We start from the raw sequence: 17,005 nt of genomic DNA, 5'->3' as shown, positions 1-17,005 counted from the left end.
GATACCAGACAGCTGCAGAAGGGCAGCAAAGAGGCATTATACAATGCCATTATTTAAGAAAAGTAATTATTTCTTTTCTTAAATAATGTCATAGTATAATAGCAATAACCCACTTCTGGGTGTGGGTAATGCGGGATTTACAACCGTGGGTAAATCCCGCATTACCCACACCCAGGCATGGGTTATTGCTATATTCTATTACCTTGTATGTATCAGTTTTGGAATTAATTAATATGAAAAAGCAAAAACAGATGCTTTGCAGGTGTCAGCAGGATGAAACTACAGAAATGACTGGAGTCATCACTAGGCTGTAAGGAGTTAAGGAAGGTAGAATGAGACCTCTTAAAAGCATTAAGCAGTTTTTTATCTTGTTATATGATTTATTTATATGGGTATTACACCACAGGGGCTTATTTTTAAATGTAATTATATTTGCTACAGTTAGGGACTGCCTTATCTAGACAACTATTTAAATGGGAGTAGAAGTCAGAGGCATAGGCAACAGCTTTAGCAATGGGATCCATTGCAGGAGGACAGTGAAATTTTATTTAACTCATCGAGTAACTGAAGAAGGTTTGCTTTTGAGAAGTACCACCAGTTTTAAAGGAAAAGGTTACCAGTTTGTGGTCTGATTTAACAAGGCAGGATGATGCAAAAGGAGATAAGCAAGAAGTGGCCATATTTGTGAGAACTAATTCAAGGATACTTCGTCCCCTAGTGGGATGGTTAAACTATTTGTAAAAGAGAGTTAGCATTTATAACATCATGGGAGCCATTTGCTGTGTAGGTCAACCAATTTATTGATGGATAGTTGACGTCCCCCAGTAGAAAGACATGGTGCTCAGAAAGGTACATAAAGGGTGTTCTATGACTACCCGTGACGTGGTAGTTAGTCTTATTTGTTTGGAGATTTTGCATATCGGGTTCAAATGTGGTGTACTAAGGAATCCTTTGTGAAGTGATGATATCCTTGACAAATAGTGATAAATGCCCACAGCTGCCAGCAGGTCTAAAGATAAGATAGGCACTATGTCCAGGAATAGAGGGAGTACTTTCATTGCTCTGAAGCCATGTCTCTGTAACTGTGCATGTATGAATGTATTCAACATGCAGGAGTGACACAGTTTTGGACATTTTTTTTTGGTAGGAATTATGGCATTTAGTAGACAAATAACAGAAAAATCTAGCTAGATGAATTCCATGCCACAAATGTTGTCAAGCAATATAGAGCTTACAAACAAGGAAATAACAAGTATATTTCCATGGAATTCATTTGCTTGGTTGAACATTCGGAATATGGACCTTGTTGGTTGCCAGCTTTTGAGAACACTTGCTTGCATCTGTTTGTGAATGGTCATGGTATAGTGCGGATTGGGAGCTTGCCCTTTAAAAAGCTTTAGTGCAGTCTTGGAGTTGATATATTTAGGTTGTTAGGGTTGAACGGTGTGTATGTGGCTACCATGTAAAAGCTCTTTTTTTTTGTATTCAAGATTTTGATCTTTTGGGCTTCATAAATCTGTGTACAATGTTATACCATAAATCCATTTCCTTTTATTTATTTTTTTAATTATACTGGGTAACTCATCTTGGTACATACATCATAAAGGACAATCTCTGTTTTCATTTGTATCCTACAGCACCATAAGAAAACACACTCTGAAGTGACAGTATAAGTAAATCCAATGCACTGTCAACATCTGCAGTGTAATCTAGTCAATGATATCTTGTCATGAGAGTCTGTACATTGAGCTTTTGAATACTTTATTATAGCATTCATTCAATCATACAATGTAGAGCACTCTACTGTGATAGGAAATCACTTCATTAAAATGGTTACTATGTATCAAAAATGACAGTGTACCATGACAATATAAAATAAATGTAAAGAGTTTTGCTTCTTTTGTTCATCAAGCATTTATCTGCTCAGTGCAGGTGAATATTACTAACATACCCTACTAATTTAGTTCCCATTTTTGGTGTTGTTAATAGCTTTGTTGAGATATCTTAAAAACATGGCTTCTTGCCTTATTAAAAGTATCACTCAGCCTCAGAAATATGTGTCAACACAAAATAATCTTTAGCTGTTAACTGAATAAAAATCAACAAAACAATTGCTTTATGCTATGTCATATTTCATAGCAGGGTATCCAATACTCAAGCACTATAGTTTCTGGAAACAAAACTCCCATATCCTCTGCATAATTATAATATTATACGGCCATTTAATGTTCTGCTTTGCATTTCTGAATTCTGTATCAACCGTGAAACTAACTTTATTTTATTTTCAGTTTTTAACTGGGTAAGTGAAATGTGGACTGTAACATAAGATACTACATGCAGTATTAAACATTTCAAAACAATTACAGATAAAAATAGTAGCCCACAAAGGGCACGACTATACATATTATATTACATGCTAATATACATAACTTTATGAAAATATCAATATACATAACTTTTTGAAAATCCAAAAGAATACATGCACAGAATATCATTCTATCTTATTTCAAAATGTAGAATGCATAGCGTAGTAGGAGGTGGGATCCCAAGTCTAGACTGTTGGAGTACTGAAAAAAAAAAGCTGTATTTCTACACATGTTCATTTGCTATAATACTGTCACCTTGCCCTACTGAGTGTTCTGTGCATAAAATCTGTTTTAATTTTTAATACATATAGCTGCACAAGAAAATTAAATTAAAATCCCACTAAGGAACAGAAATTATATTTCAAAATAATGGATGCAATTCTCAAATTTTATTTCAGGAAAAGACAATTTAATTAAAAAAAATATTATGTGTCTGTGTATCAGAATATTCATTCAGCTGTGCAAAGCACAGAACTGAGTGGCAGTAAGCAAACATGTCTCGCACTTCATTACATTCCTCATGTTTCAACTACCTGAAGTTTCAACTAGACCAAAAAAATGACACTTTAAATCATTAAAACCTACATCCTCTTACTTAGATACATTAAGTCTACAACTCATAACCTCAGAAAACACAATGATTTTTTGTGAGAATTAGTGACTGACAAGTTCACCTTCAGTGACTTCAAACTGAATAGTTGAATAATGACATAATTCATTCGACTGCACAAATTAGAACTTTGTATGCTAATATTAAGGGATTCCACTTCACTACAGTGATTTGCAAAATTATGGATTCAATTACACACTGCAACATGACACCATGCATTTTGTGGCTAAATGCCAGAATTCTACCCTGAATGTCAATTACTTCACAATGGGTTTTAGTCTGTTTCCTACTCAACATGTAAGCCAGCTTTAGCATACCAGAATGCTGAAATTACAGCTTGATGAAGACTTTGTTTTTCTTTCACGATCTGAATTGAACCATCTCCAGCACTGAAAAATTGTATGTAGTATCACAGACACCCATTTTGGTTTTTAGTGCAATACAATGATGGGTACAGTATTGAGCACTGGTAACAAATTTGGAAATTTTATTAGAACATTTTCCCAGTTTTTAAATATTTGATTTCTGGACATTTGTGAAAATGGGGGCACCATAGAGAACAGGAGGAAGGAGGTAAGTTTTTGCTAGTGTGACTCTAGATGTGGGAGTGAAGAAGCTTCTAGCTCTGTAGAGTGCACTTAACTTTTGATGTGTTTTTTTATTACATTTTGTATGTGGTACTCAAACCTAAGTGGGTCACCTATCATCATTCCTATCGGCTTAGTCTGAGAGGTTATTTCAATACTACTGAGGGAACATATTTTGGAGTTGTTTTTTTCATGAGACTTTTGGACAGTTTGGTTTTGTTGGGATTAAGCACAAATTGATAGTTTTGTAACCATTTTTCTGTGGCAGTGAAGGATTCCTGAGTGAATTGCTATAGGTGAATTGGATCAACCGATACTGATATGTGTTAAATCGTTGGCATATTTTATAATGGAGGCATGTTGTATGTGTGTGTGTATATATATGGAAACAGTTGGGAAGTATATTAAACAATAAAGTTCCAAGGATTACACCTCGTGGGACACCTGTATTTCCAGGAAGAAAGGGGATAGAGTGTTCTGCCATTTTACTGATGGGAATCTTTGCGATAGCTTTGAAACCAGTTTAAGGTGTTTGCTGTAAGGCCTAATGATGACATTTCTGGTAGAAGATTTGTATGGCTAACAGTACTGAAGGCTTTTGATAAATCAAGGAATAATGCAGATACAAATTTGTCACTATCCCTGGCTTTATTGACATATTCCATGAATATAGCAGAACTGTATTAATACTATAGAATGGTCAAAAACCATGTTGGGTTGAGGTTAAAAGTTGTTCCTGTGTAAGATATTGTAAAAGAACATTAAAGAGGCCTGTAAAATGTCTTTGCTATTTCATTTTCAGCTGTAGCCAACAGCAGTGTAGAACTAAGAGTAGCACATTTACTGAATCCAGTATAACCATTCAAAAAGAATCAAAAGTTGTTGGCCTGCATGTTGCTCACCATATATATGCCATTTGTTGCCTTATGATGTGTTCTGCTGCCTAGAAAGGAACCCATACTAGCTGTCTCATCTGCTCCAAGGATGATGAATGAGGGTCTACTACAGACAGTTATAATGGAACTGGCTAAGTTACAGAAAATAAAAGTTTGCAAACCATTTAAAATTTGAAAATGTCCTTTGTTTATTTGACGTACAGGTGATCCTCTACACTAACTAACATATCATAAAGCAACAAACAAATATTTGCTTCATTACAGTTCTTGGTTTGGCTTGAGCACTTCATTTGCAGGGTATTTAAATGGTTACATTATAAGCCGTTAAGTCTAGTGACAATTTCTTACATTGCTATGACTGTTGTGACTGTAATATTTACAACTTCATATCTATGTAGATATGACAGTAAACTTGCTCAGTAGCAATTTTCAGAAAATGCTGCGAAAGACTTTAATCAAGCAGGCAAACAATAATGCAAATAAAAGCACAGAAATATGACAACTGAGTACCAATTTAGAAGAAAAGTGATTTAGGAGTCTGTTAAACTTTGTTGGCTTACTACACCTTACACTAGTTCCAATAATCTAAGAATATGGATATTCCTCATTTTACTTTGAGTTGGCAAACACAGAATCAAACAACAATATGGAGTCTAGAATGGCTTTGAGACTTAAAAAGGCTCTGTGGGGTATAGAACCGGACATGATGTCATTGCAGTAAAGTGACATTTTGGAGTACAAGGGATAAAGTTACTTCAAGAATATGATGAACTTTAACTCCATCATGGCATACAAAAGTTGGAATAATCTGGAAAGCTGGGTATGCTCATGGCATATAGAAATTAAAATAATCTAGGAATCTTAATATCTCATGACTGGAATGATCAGCTAATTTGAGTATTTTATTTATTTTATTAGGAGATCACAACCAGTTCTGCAGATAACAACAGTCTAGGTTCTATAGTGTGGCTTGGATCACCTAGAAGGCTTTTTGATGGAAAAGGCCCAAATAATGTGTTGTACCACATGGTAGTGCTGCTACCAGAATATTTATGAGTATCAGGCAAATAATGACTAAGAATCAGGATGTTTTGGCTGCAGGGTTGGAGTTGCTTGTGCTATCTCAGCCATAACATCTGACCTACTAAATTTCTTCATGAATAAAGAAAGCCTGTGAAATGGAGCCAAGACAAATTCCTCTTGTGGAGCAAGGACACCACTGGGGCTGCTGCAATTTGCTGTACCACTGTATCTGGTCTGTATGTCAGATGGGAGATATAAAAGTGCAGTTGTGTGTGTGTGCATGTTTGTCTGTCTGTCCATTGCTGACAGGTCACTACAAATTAACCAAATTTATAAAATAAAACTGATAATATGAAAGCACAAAACAATTACATTGAAGCAAACATAATATATTAAAGAACACAGAAAACGTTTACAGCTCAAAGAGTGTATCTTTCACTCTGTTAACTGAAGTTCCTCCAAAATCTGTTAGGAACATGCTGCTTTGAGCCACATTCTTTAATAAAGAAAACATATAGATACAGCCCATAATTGGTATGGAAGTAAGCTTGCATATAAATATTGAGAAATAGCTAAAAGTACAAACCAAAACTATTTCAAAATATGTGGAAGAAATTGAGCATGGTAAAGGCCCAACAAGATTTAACCGCATCGAGAAACAAGCATTATATGGGTAAAAAAAAAGAACCAGAAGCAATGTTTATTTATTTATTTATTAGCATTTGCTGACCGGGAAAGTCCACTGGGTCAGGGACCCATTTTCAGCGGAGGCCCGGAGAGAAAAGCTCTACAATGCATTACAGAGACAGACAATCTTTAACAACAACATTAAAAAGTACTACATGTATGAGAGGCAGTAATACATATTACTATTTACAACTCAATAGGATTACAATAGTATGCAATGGGAATTATTCCATGGGTTAAACTGTTACATCAATAGGAAAAGCAAGGAGTATGGTACAGTAGTTTGTTTGGTGATAGTATAGTGATTCTGTATAGTAGGTGTACATTAGTTTTTGTGAAGAGAGGGTTTTATAGTGTTTGGTGAAATGTCCTGTTTAAGGGGGTTTGCTACTAAGGCAGGTGCAGGATAGATTCTTTAGGAAATGTGTTTTTAGGGCTACTTTGAAGATTTTGGGTGGTCAATTTTAGTTATTTCAGATGGTAGGTTGTTCTATAGTCTGGCAATGGAATGGGAGAAGAGACATTCTCCAGCTCTTTTTTGGGTTTTGTTACAGAAAGCACGAGTTTACTGGACGATCTTAGTGTTCTTGTAGGGGTGTAAGTTTGTAGGATTGAACTGAGGGTAATGCATTAATTAGGTTTATAGATTAGTTTGTGGGCCAAGGTTAGTTGGGTAAAGTGCAGCTGGTGGGAGAATTCTAGCCATTTTAGGTCAGTGATTGCCTGGCAGTGACGAGAACGATTTGGTTTTTTGGAGGCAAATTTGGTTATTTTGCTGTAGCAGGATTGTAATTTATTACTAAGGGTTGTGTGAAGATTGGTAAAGATGGCGCTGCCATATAGAAGGGAAGGAATGAGTAGGGTATTGCCTAGCTTTGTTTTGGTATATTTATCGCTGTAGCATTTGTGGCAATAAAGTTTTCCTAATTTGAAGTGGGTTTTCTTTATTGCATTTAGGATGTGAGGTACGTAGGTGAGTTTGTTATCTATTGTTATTCCTAATAGTTTGGCTGTCTGCACCAATTCTATTTTTGTGCCATCTTTGGCTAGGATTTTGTAGTCATTTTCAGGTGATTTTGTACAGAAGAGTAAAATTTTAGTTTTTGGGGGGTTTAGCATAAATTGCGCGTTAATAAGCCAAGATTCAACAGAGGTAAAAGCTTGCTGTGTGACTGTAAGGAGATCTGAGAAGTTGTTGGAGGTGGATATCAATGTCGAATCATCAGCATATTGGAAGAGATTCTGGATTAGGTGGGCTTTGTGCAGGTCATTGGTGAAACTATTGAACAATAGTGGACCTAAAATGAATCATTGTGGTACCCCTGTATTGTTGGGTAGGTAACTGGATTGTACATTAAGCCACTTTACTGACTGTTCCCTGTTATGTAAGCAAGAGTTAAACCAACTGATGGATTTTGGGGAGCAGCCTAGTCTAGATAGTTTATTTACTAACTTGGTATGTGACACAGTGTCGAGAGCCTTAGATAGGTCCAGTAAGATTACTGAGGTAGGATGCCCTATATCTAAAGCTTTGCTGACAGTGTCAGTGAAAGAGAGTAGGGCAGTGATAGTGCTATGCCCTGGATGGAAACAATGCTGGGTAAGGGATAGAAGAGCATTAAAGGATAGATATTTAATTAGTTATGAGTAGACAGATTTTTCCAAGATTTTTGATAGTGGTGAGAGTATAGAGATAGAGCAGTAGTTAGAAAGATCGTGGGAGTTTCCCCCTTTATGTAGTGGGGTAATAATGGATTTTCTCCATAGAAGGGGAACAAAGGATTCAGAGACTGAGAGAGTGATTTATGAGAATGGTAACTGAGTATGCTATTGTGGTAGCTGCTAGTTGTAGATATTCTGAGGGATGAATATCTGCAGACAGTGAGCAAGATCTGAGTTGTTTTAAGAGTTTCACAAGCAAGGAGGTGGGTACAGGTTGGATAGTGAAGGAGTTGATAGGGTGAGTATTAGTATAATCTGCAGAGGAGGGTGTGTGTTCAGTAGGTAAAGGAAGGTGTGAGTTTAAGCTAGTTGGGCAATCTTTGAGTAGTTTTTAAATGGTGGAGATGAAATGGGTGTTAAACTCTTGGGAAATTTGTTGCGGTGTTTTTTTCCAGTGTAGGGGCTGGATTTTGGATGGTGACTAGGTTAAGTAAAGAAGAGACAGATTTCCAAAATTTAGGGGGATTTTTGTAAGAGGCAAACATTTTAGTGGAGAAATAATCTCTTTTATCCTGTATCACTAGCTTTTTTGATTTGTTGCTGAGTTGTTTGTAATGTAGTTCATTTTGTTTTGTTGTCTGAGCCATATTTTCCATGCTTTGTTTCTAAGACAGATTTTGTTAACCAGGGGGCATGATTAGTTTTAGTTTGTTTAGTACATATTGGAGCTAGGCAGTTGAGAGAAAAGTTTTTTGAAATAGTCGACTGCTTCGTCTAAGGGGAGTGTTTTAATGGGTTCTATATAAGTACGTTTTAACTGGTTGAGGGTGAGTCCTGTAGGTATATGCTGGTATGGTCAGTTAGTGTATTTGGTAGGGTGCCTGAGTTTATATAGTTTTGGGGATGGGTTACAAGTATCCAATCAAGGGTAGATTTGCAGTCTGTTGACAGACCATGAGTAGGTGTAGTGATGAGTTGAGTGAAACTATAAAGGTTTATGCTGTTTGTTGGGGAGGGGGTGTTTAATTTTAACCAATTAATATTGGTGTCTCCTAGAATTATAGTTTCATGCAGTATATTCTGATTTATCCAAGATAAAAAAATGTTTGAGTATGTGGGTGTTCTGGCCTGGGGGAATATAAATTACAGCTATGCCTATTTTCACATCTGTTGTATAGAAAGAATGACTAACTGATGCACTGCTTGTGAAGGCATATGAGGAGAGAGAGACAGACATAAGAAGTAAGACATGAAAGGAGACAGACACAGATATCAGAAGTGAAACACAAAAGGAGACAGACGCAGGCATGAAAAGTGAAAGGAGACAGACACAGACATGAGAAGTGAAGCATGAAAGGAGAGACAAACATAAAAAGTGAGGCCTGAAAGGAGACAGACACAGACATGAGAAGTGAAACACAAAAGGAGACAGACGCAGGCATGAGACGTGAAAGGAGACAGACACAGACATGAGAAGTGAAGCATGAAAGGAGACAAACACAGACATGAGAAGTAAAGCATGAAAGGACATACAAACATAAAAAGTGAGGCCTGAAAGGAGACAGACACAGACATGAGAAGTGAAACACAAAAGGAGACAGACGCAGGCATGAGAAGTGAAAAGAGACAAACACAGACATGAGAAGTAAGGCATGAAAGGAGAGACAAACATAAAAAGTGAGGCCTGAAAGGAGACAGACACAGACATGAGAAGTGAGGCATGAAAGGAGGCAGACATAGGCACAAAAAGGAAGGCATGATAGGAAACAAACACAGGCATGAGAAGTAAAGTATGAAAGGGCAGAAACAAAGACATAAAGTAAGAAAAGGAGACAGACATGAGAAGTAAGGCATGAAAGAAGACAAACACAGATGTGAGATATAAGTCAAGAAAGGAGATTATTGCACACATGAGAAGCAAGGCTCAAAAGGAGACACATATAAGAAGTATGTTTCAAAAGGAGACAAACGCTGAGATGTGAAGTTAGGAATAAAAGGAGACAAATCTTCTTCTTCTTTCGGCTTTTCTCAGTTAGGGGTCACCACAGCAGATCACCTGTTCACTCATGATTGGCAGTAGAGTTTTTATGCTGTCAAGTTGACAGCCCGGCACCCAACCTTCCACAGAAGGGACACACATGCACACACTCATGCCTAGGGCCAATTTAGAGTGTCCAATCCACCTACAACATGTCTTTGGGATGTGGGAGGAAACCGGAGCACCCAGAGGAAACCCACAGACATGAAAATTAAGGCACGAACGGAGGCAGACAGACATGAGAAGAAAGGCACAAATACAGACATGAAAAGTAAGGCATGAAAGAAGGCAAACAAACTGATGTGGTGAGGTTACCATGGCAGAGGTACACTATGGGTCAAGAACAGAATTAAGTAGGCACTACTTACTTACAGTGCTGTAGAACAGATATTTTGTAGGGATTGTGCAAAAACAGTGAAGCACAATAGGGTAGAATCAACAGGAAATTGGGGTAGGTATACCATCAGTTAGATATGGCATCACATTAAATTCCAGAAGGTAAGATGCAAGAGGGGAAAATATATAATGGGCAGTTTCTCTTCAGAAACTTCTAGGTGAATCTGATAGCAAACTCACATGACAACTCCTATGCAGACGATTCCAATAGTGTCAGTATGCAGAGTGTGGATATTATCTATTCCATTACTGGTGACAACCTTCAGGTAAACATATTCCTCAGGAAGTTTACAAACTTCCTGTCTGCAAAACCAGGCAGTGTCTTACAGACCTACCAAAATGAAGTTTACGCTCCTGAGGAGGAGTTGTTTTCACTTCAAGGAATTAAGAAGTCTGATACTTGCTTTTGGCAGAAGCTACTGGCATACATGGCTAGTCAAGATACAATGGTGTGATGTCCCACAGTTATGTGTGGGATTAGACAACCATCAGGAGAAAGTGAAAAGTAGTCCATAGCCCCTGCTTAGGAGAGAAGGATAGTTAGTGTTGATGAATCAATGGATTTTGGCTAGTGAGAGCAGTACACAAGAAAAGCACTTATAAAATGTTACACACTCATCTTTTGCACAGCCGCCTCACTTTCTATTTACCTTGATTTTGCTGGAAGAAGAAAAATATTCTTCGACAAATAAAGCACCAAGGGCCATACCAAAGTGCTTGTTGGTCTGGCTCAGACATGTCTGGCTGAGTTCTACCTGCTTTTCTGTGCCATCTATTTCCCTTGAAAACTCATGTATGGCATCACGGAATGGTGTGGAAAGGTGTTCACTCAAAGTAGCCACAATACGCCAAATCATGTAGTTGTGCAAGATTCTGTAAGACATGAAGAAATGAACAAATTACACAGAGACTCTTATATTTGAACAGCCCTGCTAGCATAAGTTTCAAATGCCAGTGCCTCCAAAAGAAAAGTGACACCATGTATATTTCAGAAATATTTATTGAAACAATAATTTTCATTTTACATAATTACATCACATATAATGATAAATGTCCTGAGAAATGTAACCGTTTCAGTGAACAACTCCTTTTTAAGTGAAGCTGATTTATATATAGGTGGCAAAGTGGTGGACTGATTCACACTGTTGCCTTCTGGCACTTTGTTCTCAATTTTGTCTAGCTGGGATACTTTCTGTGTGGAATCTCATTATCCCCTCTGTGACTATGTGGATTTTCAACAGGTGCTCCAGCTTTTCCCACATCCTAGACATGAACTGATCCTCCAAATTGCCACAGGTGTCTACACATTTGTGTGTGTGTACATGCATTTCCATGTTGATACTTTTCTCTAACAAGATTGCCTGCAGCTGTTCTTTGATCTTTGAAATGAATTATGTGGGTAACCAGTGAATTAATGATTTGCATTTTCTCTAGTATGCCTTAATATATCCTACTTTAATATTTCCTTCCTTTACATACATATATGCATACAAACATTTCAAGCATGGGCATTAATGCCCTTCTAGCTTGCCAATATAACAAAACACGTGTTCCCATAATAAGTGTCCAGGCTGTTCTTAAAAATATCTAAACTAGTACTTACTTTAATGCATTTTTGTAGTCTATTCCATGCATCAGCTACTTGGTCAGAGAACCAATTAATACACTTCTCATTCCTATAGAATTTCTTTTAAAATTTCTCCACGTCTTTTGGGTTTCTAATACCATGACGGAATGGACCCCATTCCTAAGTCAAAGTACGATTAAAGTCCATGAAATTAGTACTGTTTCAATCTTTGATGTCAGCTAAATGTGCTCTTCAGAGATCCTGCAATGTGCCCAGTAATGACTCCTTCTGCGATTAGTATGGAGTTACATGGATTGGTAACATATCTAAATACGACTGTAGTCTTTTTTATAAGACCCATTGCTCCTACTACTACTGGGACTGTCTGGGTATCTTTCTTCCACATTGCTCTCTTTTCTGCCTGCAAATCCTGATATTGGATGACTTTGTGTCTCTCTGTATGCAAGACACTGTAGTCACTGGATGCAGCAATTTCAATGACCAATGCTACACTTGTCTTCTTTTCTTGAACCACTATATCTGGTTTTCTAGCATCTATCTTTTGAACTGTTGTTAATGGGTGGTCCCATGTGATATAAACGTCATCATTTTCTATGATGCTTTGTGGCTCATGTTTCCAGTGTTTTTCAGCCACTTCAGTACCATAATGTTTGCACAATCCCCAGTGCAACAGTCTCGCCACATTATTATGCCTTTCAATATACAGTCCTTCTGCCATTAGTATGTCGCAACCTGCAACAAAGTGCGCAATTGATTCCAATTCGGTTTTACAAAACTTACATTTGTCTGTTTCTCTCACATGTTCAATGGACTTTGTAAACCAATGTGTACGTAAGCCCACTATCTTGGGCTGCCAGTATTAACCTTTCATCTCTTAGTTTGAATTCGTCTCTCCTTAACCATTCCTGCATTTGTTCCTGATCAACATGACGTTCTTCCACAAGTTTTCTATACTTGCAACTATATTTATGTTTTTTCCATATTGCATTTTCATCTGGACCTTTACCTTATAGTCTTTCTTTTGTTTTTTGGCACATTCAGTTGCTGCCTGATTTTTATCTACTTCTGGTTTGATTTCCAGTCCTGCTTGATGCCAATATGCTTCTGCTAAAGTAAGCAGAGAAGTCATCTTAGATTTATTCTCCTCATGTTTCAAAACTTTCACTACGTTTGGGTCTTGTGAGGTCAGCAGATATGTGTGAAATCCCATGACTGCAGATCTATACATATAATCAATTTCAAGGAGACCCATCCCTCCTTTAGAATGGGGAATATATAATCTTGGTATACACTGATTTTTATAAATCATTTGGTGAGCATGAATCATCCTTCTTGTTTTCCTATCTAGTCTATCCAACACGTTTTGGGTTCAGTCAATCACTCCGAAGCTGTAAGTTAGGACAGGGACAGCAAATTGGGTTATAGCTTGAATTGTGTTCCTAGATTTCAGTGCTGTTTTCAGGATTAATTTAAGTCTTCTGAAATATTCCTTACTATGTTTTATTTGTATTTGTTCATGTTTTATTGCTGATCCTTCATTAATTCCCAAGTATTTATACACTCCCACTTGCTAAAGTTTTTTTATATCACATTCTTGTCCCAAACTAATGTTTTCCTGATGTTGTAGTTTCCTGCTTTAAAGGTTGATTTTGCAAATTTATCAAGACCAAATGACATTTTTATATTTATTTATTTAATTTATTTACCGGGATAGTCTGACTGGATATATGTCCATTTTCAGTGGAGGCCCGGGGAGAAAAGCTCCACAGAGACAAACTTGCATAGATTACACAGAAGTTAGCAAACAATTATAAAAACAAAGTGATTATATACAATGGCTTAGTAGTGTTCCCTAGTAGGGACTCACAATTGTCATGGACAGACAATTAAAATAAGAGACATCAGACTGGAAGCAGAGCTTGGTGATGTAGTTACAAGTTATGATAATTGCAGAATATGCATTTAGTTTATAACTTAATCAGGGTTGGTACATGTGCATAGCCAATTCACTTTGAGATGCTGTTTGAGGTTTTTTTTGAAGAGACTTTTGGAGGATTGTTGGGTTATATAGTTTGGCAACGAATTCCAGGTTTTGCCAATGAAGTTGGCAAACAGGGATTCAATAGCAGAGTTATTAGCTTTGTGGGTTTGGACCAGTAGTTTATCAGCTGACTGTAGGGATCTTAGATTGCTATATGGCTTAATAATATTTTTAAGTGAGGGGGTATCCTCAGGGTGGTACAAATTTTGTGCGCTATTAAGAGTTGATTGAATTGAATTAAGCTGGGCAGTTCTAGCCACTCTAGTTGTTTAAGGTTCTGGCAGTGGTGGGTTCTATAGGTGGAGCCAGTGGCGAATCTGGCAATATGATTGTACCTATGGGACAGCTTACCTAGTTTAGATTTGTTGAGGTTTGAGAGTACAGGCGAGGCATATAAGAGAGTAGAGGGTAGGTGTGATCGGGCGATTGCAGTCCTAGCCAGTGGGGTTAAAAATGTCTTGTTTCTATACAGTGATCCAAGCTTCTTATTGATGGTCTATATGGTTTTGTTGACCTGTAGGTCAAATTTGAGATTATTGTCTATGACAACCCCTAGCAGTTTAGTGTGATTATCTGGGGAAATAGTGGTACCATTGTTAGATGTGACAGAGAATGAAAGTGTGGTGGATCTACTAATGGGAGAGAAGAATAGAAGTTTAGTTTTATTGGGGTTCAGAAGTAGGCGTTGGTTGGTGAGCCAGTTCTCGATAGTGTTAAATGTATTTTGGGTTAAGATTTGCAGTTCGGATGGGGAGGTGGCTGAGCAGATCAGAGTGTAATCATCTGCGTATTGAATGCAGGTGGCTTTAGGGACAGCAGTGTGGAGGTTGTTGATAAAAATAGAGAAGAGTAGTGGACCAAGTATGGACCCTTGAGGGACACCAGGTGTGAGTTAACTGGCTGGAGAGTTCGCACTGCCATAGTACCGCCTGCTGTCTACCAGTCAGGTAGGCCTGGAACCACTGGATAGCAGGCTTGTTGAGGGAAATAGATTTTAGTGAAAGAATGAGAAGTTCATGGTTGACCACGTGAAAGGCTTTTGATAGGACAAGAAAGAGGGCAGAGGTTAGCCTATTGTCATTCCTGTTTAGGTTTATGGCAGTAGTAAAGGAAAGGAGGACTGAGGTGGTGCTGTGGTATGGCCTGAAACCATGCTGGGAGTCAGATAGTAAGTTATTCTGTGAAAGGTATTGCATCAGTAGCTTGTGTACACATTTCTCCATTATTTTGGCTAGTGGGGAAAGAATGGCAATGGGTCTATAGTTGGATATGTCTGAGGAGCTACCACCTTTATGGAGAGGGATGACTTGAGATATTTTCCAGAGGGAGGGGATAGCATTTTCGGATAAGGTTCTGTTGATCAGGATAGATATGGGATATGCAATGGCATCTGCAGCTATTTGTAGGTACTCTGCAGGGAGGAGGTCAGCAGCGAGGGTGGTAGGTTTTAGATTTTTTAGAAGTGTTTTAATAAAACTAGTGGATATTGGTTGGAAGTCAAATTCTGGGTGATTATTAGGTAGATTAGGCATTTGGTTTAAGTTAGAGGGAGTTAGTTGATTTGCTAGGGATTGGATTGTTTCAGTGAAAAAGTTATTAAAGGCGCTAGCTACTGTCTCTGGGGAACTATGGGTGTAGTTAGCCGGGGTTGGGGTGGTGGAATGACCTGGACAAAGTAGTTGATTTAAGCCTGCCCAGAACTTTTGAGGGTTGTTTGGTGTTTTTGTAGGAGATTTTGGTAGAAGCTTTTTTTTATCTAGTAAAATAGATTTTATTCCTGAGTTGATGATATTTTAGATGCTCAAGTGGGGCTTTGGTTGTTCTCCAGCTGGCCCATGCTCTGTTTCTAGTTTTGATTTTCACTTTGGTATCTTTTGTGAGCCATGGTGCTGTATTGGATCTAGTTTCTATTGCATGTGCTGAAGCATGAGAATCAAGGATACTTAGGAATTTAGTGTTAAAGTGATCTATGGCCTCCTCTAATGTTAGATTTTTTTAGTTTTGACCAGTCAACTGCTAGCAGCGTCAAAGTTTTTCCTGTTTCTAACTGTTTTATATTTGGTCTGGTGAGGGTTTCCTGCCTTATGTTTTATGATATAGGTTAGACAATGGTCGCTGAGGTCATCAGGGAGACTACCAGCTGTGTACAGTTGGGGTTGGTTATTAACTAGGATCCAGTCTAGAATACTTTCCCAGTTGGTTGGTTTGTTTATCCTAGTGGGAGAGGTCACGGTCTGTTTAAACCCAGATAAGTTTATATGGGTGGGGGAGGGGTCGCAGGGGCAGGGGTGCCAGTCAGTGTTAAAATCACCAAGAACTATGGTTTCTTGGGGATAGGTAGTGGATAACCAGTAAAGGAGATTTTCTAGAGTATTTAGGTTGTTGCCTGGTGGAATGTATGCACAGACGATGTTCAAGTGTCTGTTTTGGTTAATCTGTAGCTTGGTTATGAGGAGTTCCGCATTATTGAATTGGGGAGGTTTAATGGTGTCTCTATTAACGGTATGTTTGTAAAGGACTGCTATCCCACCTCCTTTCCTTGTAACATGGTCTAACCACTGAATATTGTATCCTGGAGGTAGTATCTCATTGTCAGTAGGACTGGGTTTTAGCCATATTTCCATAAGACATATAATGTCTGGGGAGTTGGTTGCTAGGAGGGCATGTAGGTTGGGAATCTTATTGTTAATACTTCTGATATTTAGGTGAAATACTAGGAGGGAACTAGTAGGAGTATTCATGGGTAGCTTGACTGTGGTGGTTGTGGTAGGGGAGTGGAGGTTATTGGGTGTGGGTGGGCCAGGTTTGGGATGAATGTCTCCATGTGTTATAAGGTTATAGTGACAGGATATTTTGAGCTTTAGGAATTTGTTTATAAATTTTATATAGTCTTTGTCTTTAGGATTATGTTTTGTGGCAGTACAGGGGTGGTATTTTATAGAGGGTGGTATATTCGGTGTGCAGGAGAAGGTAAAGTGTTCGGTGTTATGTGTGAAGTCGTGGGTGTCTGTTTGACAATTTGGGTAGTGAATACCATGGTCAAGTGTAAATTAGAACATTAGCTAGCTCTGAAAACATATAGGAGTTCTGAACAGCAGTTACATCTTAGCA

The 17,005-nt window shown here is 38.0% G+C and overlaps 1 protein-coding gene across 2 annotated transcripts in view; it reads right to left on the bottom strand.

The window, feature by feature from the left end:
- ECEL1 (endothelin converting enzyme like 1) overlaps positions 1-17,005 on the bottom strand; it is a 2,857,191-nt gene that overhangs the window by 1,255,671 nt on the left and 1,584,515 nt on the right. For both annotated transcript variants that reach the window (XM_044070676.1, XM_044070677.1), the window contains one exon: positions 10,916-11,138. In XM_044070676.1, coding sequence (XP_043926611.1) covers positions 10,916-11,138 — 223 coding nt within the window. The remainder of the gene's footprint in view (positions 1-10,915; positions 11,139-17,005) is intronic.

Source organism: Protopterus annectens, chromosome 4.part1 (genome assembly GCF_019279795.1).
Source record: "Protopterus annectens isolate FY-2018-M chromosome 4.part1, PAN1.0, whole genome shotgun sequence".
NCBI lineage: Eukaryota > Metazoa > Chordata > Ceratodontiformes > Protopteridae > Protopterus > Protopterus annectens.
Note: the sequence above shows the minus strand (reverse complement) of the source record. Positions and strands in the feature narration are given on the sequence as shown.